The sequence below is a fragment of the Montipora foliosa genome, chromosome 12 (assembly GCF_036669935.1).
Source record: "Montipora foliosa isolate CH-2021 chromosome 12, ASM3666993v2, whole genome shotgun sequence".
Classification (NCBI taxonomy): domain Eukaryota; kingdom Metazoa; phylum Cnidaria; class Anthozoa; order Scleractinia; family Acroporidae; genus Montipora; species Montipora foliosa.
This window is the reverse complement of record NC_090880.1, coordinates 35871072-35880416: the sequence shown is the minus strand read 5'-3', so window position 1 is coordinate 35880416 and position 9345 is coordinate 35871072. Positions and strand designations below refer to the sequence as shown.

Genomic DNA, 9345 nt, shown 5'->3' with positions numbered 1-9345 from the left:
TGTTGTTGTATGCACTATACGAATTTCCCTTTCTGTATCATTACACGCAATTATATTACCACTGAAAACCGACCCGGAAGACGGATGGCGAACGAAGCGGATGCGTTTTTAAGAGGTTTAGAAGCAAGTTTTGCGATTCGGAGGTCAACTCTGCCAACTGAGTCATCTCAGTTGGCTACCTCTACAAGAAGCTAATTGCTTTGCCTTCTGCATCCTTGCGACTCTCAACTCTTTTGTGTTCATCAGCATTAAGCTGTATTTGTTTCAAGGTTTCTGAAAAGGCCATTAAAGGGAGCGGTCAATTACATCTTGATTTATATATATATTTATAAGACATTCTGTAAGAGCCTCCGGCGACTTAATACAATAATACACTCTTTCCTTATTGGGAAGAGTTTTTCAAAACATAGCAATATCGCTAAAAATGAATTTTATATTTCAACGTACTCCAGAACTTTAAACATCGATTAAATGGCATTAAAAAGATCACAAAGGGCAAAAAAAATTCGAGAAAGGCAATTGCTTCTGTAATTTTTGACAGGTCTGGAATCTACGCGGACCAAAAGACTGAGAATTGGAAAGAAAACGTATTTTTCCAACATACCGAGACCCCGATATAATCAACTTTTCACGATTGTTTATCGAAACAAAAGCCTTAGTGCCGGAAGTGATTCACTTTGAACCAGGACCTCTTTTTACTTGCATGGAGAAGATGTTTCCATGATCTTTTTGCGTGGTGGCGGACTTCAAAGTTTTGTTTGCTTCAAGAGCCTGCTCCTTCAGCTACATTAACGCCATTTAACTCTCAACGTAGAACAGGAGCCCATGGCTCCCGCGTAGAATTAATATCGCTGATCATGTTTAGAGGTCTAATCCTTATTTAGAACACAAGCCCGACTACTGGAAATCAACTCTCTGTTTCTCTGTTTGGTGCGCTTCAGTTTTCTTTGGAAACATTTTAATGAAATGATTGCTTCTTTGTTGAATGATTTCCTCGTTACGCGGAATTCACGAAGTTGAAGATATTCCGTTCTCATCCACTGTTTCATCGATATTGACCGAGAAATGTAAAAATAAAAGGCCCCTGAAGAATGTTCGAGTAATTAACGGAAAAGAGGCCCGGACGGAAGAAAGATTGAATGCCGACATGAGCACAAAGGCTCCTCGCACCGGCAAACACTACTCAAAGATTGCTTTTCATAATTTAACCTGAGAAATTTGCAAGACAATGCGAAGACTGGCTTCTCTGATGAAAAGCAAATATTCCAATGCTCTAACATCCCTTGAATAACACGGATTCGCTTATTTTCCGCCGCCGAAAAATTTAAGTTTCTTTAGACATCTGCATATTCGTAAACATGGCGAAAGATACCCAAGTACAGCTGCGTAACAGAGGATAGATCTACATGAATCTTTCATTAACAAGAAAATGTTAATTGGGAGGGAAATCTCTTTCGGTATCAGGAAAAGAGCGCGCAACTCTCCCCATAAGACTGTTTAGCCATATCAACATTACAATCATTGAAGTTTGTTTCCTCATCTCAAGATCAAGTAGCAACATCATGTTCCCAAATTGCGTTGCTGGAATAACATTTGTCAGTAGAGGAAGCGCAATATAATGAAAAACCCATCGAAACGGTATGGCATTATGGCCAAGTTCCTTTGTTTACTGCGAACAATATTTTTGCGCATCAAGAGGTAATAAACATTATAGAATGAAAATTTATCAAAAATGCGATTCTTAAACCCATCGGGAACCATGGAGAGTTGTGAAGCTGTGATTATCACTGATTTTCAAATTTTCCCGTAATGCAATCACTAACGATTTTATTCAAGGCAAATGATCGTCTTTTGCCAATTTGAATTAAGTTACGTATTATAAATGGCGCCAGTAATGATATGGACTTTTTGATGGGAAAGTCTTTAGTTCTTACACCTGTTTTTTTCCTTCCCTCCAAATATCAACGATCGATTGAGTGAGTTCCAGCGGCATGCTTTTAAGTTTGTAAATAAACCTTGTTTTACGGGTTCTGCACAAACATCGAGGGTCACTTCCTCAAGCGAACGGCCAATTCGAAAACTCGTTGAGGAGAGAGAGAGAGAGAGTTTAAAAAAAACGTGTTTTTCAGTGGCAACATTTTGTTGTTAAAAGGTTTTGAAAACCGCGGCGGGATATCGTTTGGAAAACAATGACAAGGAAACGACCAAGTGTGTAGATTTAAACTAAATAGTTGTGTGTCATCTTCGCAGGCCATTAAAGTGCAGCAATTAAGAGCGATTGATGGCGATCCTTTGAAGAAAATTTGTTTTTTGGAAATAAAAAAAAAACGATATATAGGCAGGAAACGGCTTTCGAGCGATTTCGTTAATTACTGCATATGAATAGAATAACCGCGTCATTGATAAATAGGCCAACGACCGTGGAGTACAAGTGAAGTTCAAGCTATTCACTGTTCCTCTTAAAATATGTGTTTCCATGCATACGTCTAGTGGCGTGAAATACATGCACTGCTCAAAATTCATCTGGGAAGATCCTTAATTAACTGTTCAGCCTGCAAAAAGTGAGAGCACTAACCCACTTTTTTTCAGTGAAATGAAGATGTGCGAGATAATCCTTCCCCTTGCGAAAAGAGTTGACAATTTGCGCTCATCTATGGGAGAATAACGTCACTGTAACCCAGCAATTGCAGATTACTGAAGGGAATTCAATTCGATCAAATAACAATGAACAAACTCATGTTGAATAATTTAAACCGGACAAAGGAAAACCTCACTTAACGAAAACTGAACAACTTGATTGATCACGTTCGGAAAATTGTTGAGGAGTGCAGCCATTCGGCGATCGGTAACAATGCCATCTCCATGAAACGAAAAGCGATCAACTGGTGCATTCAATTTAAGACCTCATTTACTTTTTTCTGACAATCTTGAGAACATCTCTTAGATAGGTCCTTATCTGTTAGCAAGTCAGTCAAAAATGTTTTATACGTCTAAGCTCTCTAGCTGGCAGGAAATGAATTGTGAAGGGGATCTTTCCCCGCCCCGCAGAAAAATTAATTTCGAGAAGTAGACGGAGATAAGAAAGAAGAAAATTAAACATAATAAGCCAACAAAGGGGGTGCACGGAAATATGTGAGCGGTTAGCTTTTTGAGCAGGAAAGACTTTAAAATACGTGAGATATATGTGAGAGAGAAAATCGCGCGAAAAAGAGCAGCTATTTTGGCTATAAAGTTCCAATAAATAATGTAAAGTGAAGCTTTAGTTAAATAGAGATTTAATGAAAATTTCCACCGCATGGCGCGGGCTTTGCGAACAAAGATGAACTTTGGTTTCCGTGGCGACCGCGCTGTGAGAGCCACAACTTAGACGAGTCAATAATCGGAACGGAGGAAATTACAGAAGTTTAGAAAGACATTATTACACCCATTTACTACCATCCCAAAGAATTATTTGAGTGAGGTCTTTTTGTCCCGGGTAACAACTAGAAGTTAACGACTCCTGAATATATTTTAACGAGTGTGGTACTGCGAAGGATCTGATCACCGGGTCATCCATTGTCGGTGCTAAACAAATTTAATTGCACTGACGCGAAACTGGCGCGTTTGTTTTCCTTGGCAGAAAGGCTAAAGTAACATACGATCTCTTATTCTTAACCTAAGCTAATGAAAAACACCACTTGTTTTCTAATGGATTACACAGCCAAATTCTGACACTCCCAGAGTTTGATTTTAATCCAAGCAAAACTGGATTTTTCTTTTTGCGCGGTTTTTCACAGCGATGGAATAAATATTCAATGGCATGTGTGCGAAATCTGAAAAGGGAAAGCCCCCTAGCAACACTTTCAGCCATTGAATCAGCTGCACCAACATAAGACTCATCTATTGCTGTCATTGGAGGAAAGCGAATGGAGTGATCCTACGTTATTTCAATTTCAATTCGTAACTAAGCTGTAGATCGACCTTTTTCGTAACAACCATGTTTTCTGCAAAGTCGAAATTAGAATCGAAATACGAGACCTACCCCGCAAGTTCAAACTATTTCTATTGAATGGTAGTTGCGTGGTCGAATTAAAAGCGCAAATGGTTAACTCATTTCATGTCATCTAAACTGAGCTGCGCTGAACATTGGTGACAGCTAAGTGCTCTATTGCGAAAGAATTCCAGCTGATACAACATAAAAGAACATACATCAGGGCGACAACGCAGCGTACAATTAATAAAATGCTAAGAAATTTAGAATTTGCCATTGCAAATGAACGCTAAGAGCGGTTAGAAATGCAAGGCTCTCTTGGCAGAGGCGCTCGCCCATTGCGAACTATTGAAAACACTGATGCACCTGTCTAAGTGATGACCTTCGTTTATATGCGCTCTTTTAGCATACTTCTTCGTAGTTTTACTGATCTCTCTGTCGCAAAATCCACGCGGCCAAAAATGAAAAGTCGCGTGTTTGAGCAGTTATTTTCATCAGCATCGCGGGAAACGTTTCTTAAACGAATTAAATTGTAGTGACAACTGTTACTGTAATATCACTCCCTTACAGAGCTTCTATTTTGAAGATTTGCAATCCTTTCCCTTTACAAAGAAAATACCAATAAAGGAGATCTGTGAAGTGCGTTGGAAAGTAGACACAAGGTATGAATGAAGACTTAGACGAGTCAAAAAAATAACAATTGTGCAGTGTGCCTCTAGCGGGGATTCGACCAAAGAAGGAATCCAAACTCTCTGTATCGTGAATGCTGTGTACAACAGCCAAGATATTGAAAACACACCTTGATAGACTCGGGAACTGAAAACTGAGGAAAATAGACCATGATTCTTGCATGTAACTCCGATATAAAAGTCTTTCAAGCGACAAAAAATCTGCAATTTAGGCGGAGTGTAATGGCGAAAATTTGCAAGCTTCCGTTGTTGACACTACAGACAATGAAAAGAAACTCTAACTATTGGAATCGAAATTTATCCGGCAGCACCATCGTCGCTCCAAATATTTCTTGAAAGTTTTATACTTTTCGACTATTCTTAATTGTTTTTAGTTTATAGGGTGTCGAGCGCAATATTGTTGTGTGTATCTCGACCGAGACAGCGGGCAAAAAAGTGAATAAACGTCAATTTCTATTGTCGGGGAAAATAATGAATATTCGTAATACAAAAATTCCAATGTGGTTTAAAATTATGCAATTCTGACTTACCGAAACCACTGAAAGATCAAACAGTCTTAGAATTCTTAAAGTCGGAATATTCTTGCAGATGAAATATCTTTTTGCACTTAAATAATATTCCTCAAAGGGACACGCTAATAAAAAAAAAGGGTCAAACACGTGCATTCTGTCACACTGTGCTCGAAAACAACATTATAGAATTTTTATCACGCGCATTTTCACTTTGACAAAAAATGCACCGGTAAGTATCCTTTATTGCCTCAAATGTAGATCATCTATCGGGAAATATATGCTTGCATAAACAACTGAAAAACTGGAAGGAAGAAAGCGCATGATTTTATAGGAATATATCTAGGCTTAATTGTATGCGACGTATTCATTTTAATTTTAGTACTTTTGAACGAACGAGTCACATTGTTGAATAGTTTTGTAGAAGAAAGAGTTACATGGAAACACGAACTGATGGGCTTCACGAGAAATTCCTCACCAGAACAGAAAGGTTGTCCCAACAGCGGCACAATAAAAACGTGTCAACAATTCAATAAATTTCCATGCTGATATATCTTTGCAGTAAATTAAACGATCGAATCTTTTCTATTGGTAAAATATTCGGCTGCATTGCTATGTTTTAAGAACTGCGCGCACTCTTTAAGATAATTGAATATTCAGGATTTTGTTCAGATTACAACCCCTCAAGGCTATACGAGTGTTATAAAATAAAAGAAGCGAAATAAACACTTTCGATCAAAGATAGAGGGTGGATTGAAAAAACTGCGATCTTTGCGCGCCTTAAGTTGTCAACGTGTAACTTGTTTTAAAACCGCTCAAATTGTTTCGAGTTGACAATTGATCTTTACAACCGAAATTCATCAGTGACTAGTATCAATTCAGGGAAGCTAGGAGATGCAAGTCATCGGCAATTTCATTAGATTCCATTCTTTGATTTTATCTTTTGACTCGATGAGATTCTTGAGCGAAGTGATTACCATTTGTCATCGACTTTATCTAGCAAATTAGAACGCGCGCTTATTTTGATGAGGACTTCTCGATGACCTGAACTGCGGAAATCTACCTTGCAAACTTCAAATGAGCAACAAAGGCCAGTTTAATATTTTCTTCCGTTTATTGAATGGAAATTTTCCATCAAAGAGTCCGCTAACATTCTACAAATATTAATATCAGAAAAGTGGGAAATGTTCTATGAGGCAGCTGCTCCTTCTTTCGAGAACAAACACAAGTTGACTGCCGCAGCAGCGAATAAAACAAATTGGAAACAAAAAAAATATACAGAATTAAACTACTCATTCCCTTATACTAAACCTTTGAAATTTTACAGTATGTGAAAGAATTCGCCATAATAGTTATACTCTCTTACTTAAAAATTTGTACAATACGCTTAAAATTCATATAGCTGTTCTTTAACATGGTCTTTGCGTCTCTGTAAATAGAATACTTTTTTTTACAATTTTCATACAAGAAATATACAAGTCGGCAATTTTTTGAGGTGTCTGATATCAAGAAACTGTTCAATTTAACCTTGTCTTACTGGTACCTGAAGGACGATAACTTGGCGATTTTCAGGGGGATGGCATTTATTTATATGACGGGTAAGACCAGGCGAGCTGTAAAACGTACTAGAGCAGTGTTTACAAGAATAAATTTCACCTGTATGAATCCTTGCATGTCGATCAAGGCTTCCCTTATTGGCGAAACCATTACCGCAAACATTACAAATAAAAGTCTTAGGTCCAACTGCATGGTTAAGGACATGTTTGGCGCGGTTTGTGAGGCTACGGAATACTTTGCCGCAGTACTGACATGGGTACGGCCGATCGTCGTTATGGTTGTTCATATGTTTTCGTAAGTAAGCCTTGCGTCTGAATGTTTTGTTGCACACTTCACATACAAACTGTGCTTGATTGCTTCCAACCGGACTCGACGCTCGTGCGCTATCGGATTCCGTTGACGTAAGGTTGATTTTGCTCTCTTCAACGCTGGATTTAGCGTTATTCGCTGGTTGATCGCGCGGAGATGGCGTTTGTGGCGGGGCTGGCTTCTTCTCATGTGGTGAGCGAGGTCTATGCCATCGACGATGCGATGCGAGGTTCGCTGGACAGCTGAAAACCTTGTCACACTCTGGACATCGATATTCGGTGTGCTGAATTCCGCTACACTTGTGTTGCGCGAGCGAAAACGGATCTGTGTACACTTCTTTACAAAGTTGGCAGATAAACTGTGACTGTGGCAAGGGACCCTTTGGTTTGGGAAAGTCGAACTTGTCTTGGCAGATGGCGAATTCCTTGTGTTCGAGTACTGCGGTTTTGCCACCATGATCTGTATGTTTATCGTTGAGTGCTTCGCGTCCAGCAGTGCCACTGTCTCTAGTTTTTCTTACTCTGTCTTCGCTCTCGATAATCGTCGAAGTTGGCTTGAATTTTTTGGCAGGCGAATTTTCCTTTTCCTTGTCTACTTTAAAGGGTTTGAATGCGCTACTGTTTATGTTACTGTTAGGCGAAGAGCTGAGCAGCGTACTTAACGAAGTTAACACCGGTACATTATCCGTCTTGGTCGGTGATAAATGCATAATTTCAGAAACCGCAGATGTAGTCGAAAGCACAACGCTATCCAGCTCGCGATATTCAGGCACAGGATTGTATTCTACGTTTCTCTTTTCCGTTGATCCATTACCCGGGTGTGATCTCTTGTTCTTCTTTACCAGGAATGCTTTAGGCATGATCTCTCCCTTTGTCGGTTCGCTGATGTACCAGTTGTCGCTTCGAAAATATTTTTCTTCCGTCTACCAGGAACCGCCGAAGAACTACGAAAATAACAATAATAAACACGATGGTTTCTCAGACCGTTATCAGAGCGAAGACGCTGTTGAAACTTCACTTGTTAAAGTGATACACTTGCTGCAATCCAACGCAGAAATATTTCTAGTGTTGTTCGCTCAGGGATCGAGATGTCTACACGGCCCGTTGGAAGCTGAAATGTTCTCAAGATCGGAAAAGCAAATGTTTTAATTGTGTTCGCAATGGCAGCTGGTTACGCGCTCATACACTGGTTGTTAAGAGGTTTACGAACTGTTCATTGAAATGTCACACGCGAAGGCCCCGCCCTTTGTTGAAAATGTTTTTGTTGTCATTCCTCACACGTGTTTGGTATTGTAGTGATGACGGGTGTTCGGCCATATTAACATATCATTAAAAATCGAGGGTGTGTCGAGGTCTGCTTGCTGCCCGTACTCGAGCAACGGTCTTGAATTTTCCTTGATGTCGTTTTTTCGCGGTGCTTAAGATTTGGGAAGCAAATGTTGATATTGAATGGACCTATTTACTTATGAAATCACTCATATTTTCACAAAACAACCACACAAATAATGCCTTATGCAAAGCGAAGTGTTTATGCATAAACAATAGTTTCCGGTAGAAACGGAACGCAATGTCTAATTACGTAGTAATTTGTAACACGTGGCCGTGATTGACAGCTGTCCTTAAACGAGAGCCTTTCATTGGACTCTAAGCGGTCAGAACAGACCGTCTCATTGGTCGAGTAGCCGGTATCAATGCTTTCATGCCAGAACACAATTTACATTTTATTATTCTTTTTTAGGAAAGCAAGAATTTTGGCTTGAAACGATCATAGCCTAAACAAATTTTACAAGAACTTTATTCCGGACTTGAAGACAAAAACGAGAGCGTACGTGAGTCTCAAGCAGTTGGTAGGAAAATCAATAAATTGCTGCCTTAAATCTACCAAAATTCTCTAAAGCTCGCTTAAGACTCATTTGGACCAATGGTGAAACTTTAAAGGGCCGAAGCAGATGTTTCGAACGTGTAAAACGATTCAAAATAGATTAGTGAATTTACTCACGTAGCAACAAAGTGAATCGGAAAACGAAGTAGCAATCTAAATTCGTTAACTTTAGCGAGGCTTTAAGCCATAGGGGTTATTGTTTTTAATTTATTTACTTTCTGACCATACCAAGAAGAATAGCCCACTCAAACAGGCAAAATTTTATTATTATGGATACCTTTGCAATAAATTGAAAGAGAGAATAGATGTTCAGGGACAGAAAAAAATTGACAGCGAAGTGATCAAGGAAACGTTCTGAAATAAGGAAAGACATGTTCGAGAAATTTCGAAAAAGATCATCATGGATGAACTTGGACACAAGAAAGGAGAG

General features: G+C 39.2%; 1 protein-coding gene across 1 annotated transcript; it reads right to left on the bottom strand.

The window, feature by feature from the left end:
- Positions 1-6263: 6263 nt before the first annotated feature.
- On the bottom strand, positions 6264-8226 carry LOC137978810 (insulinoma-associated protein 1a-like). Its single transcript, XM_068825897.1, has one exon. It carries the CDS (start codon positions 7891-7893, stop codon positions 6691-6693), a length of 1203 nt encoding a protein of 400 aa, XP_068681998.1. The 5' UTR covers positions 7894-8226; the 3' UTR covers positions 6264-6690.
- Between the last annotated feature and the right edge of the window lie 1119 nt (positions 8227-9345).

Coding starts and splice junctions, on each gene's coding strand:
- LOC137978810 (XM_068825897.1), bottom strand. CDS start 7,893: ATGCCTAAAGCATTCCTGGTAAAGAAGAACAAGAGATCACACCCGGGT.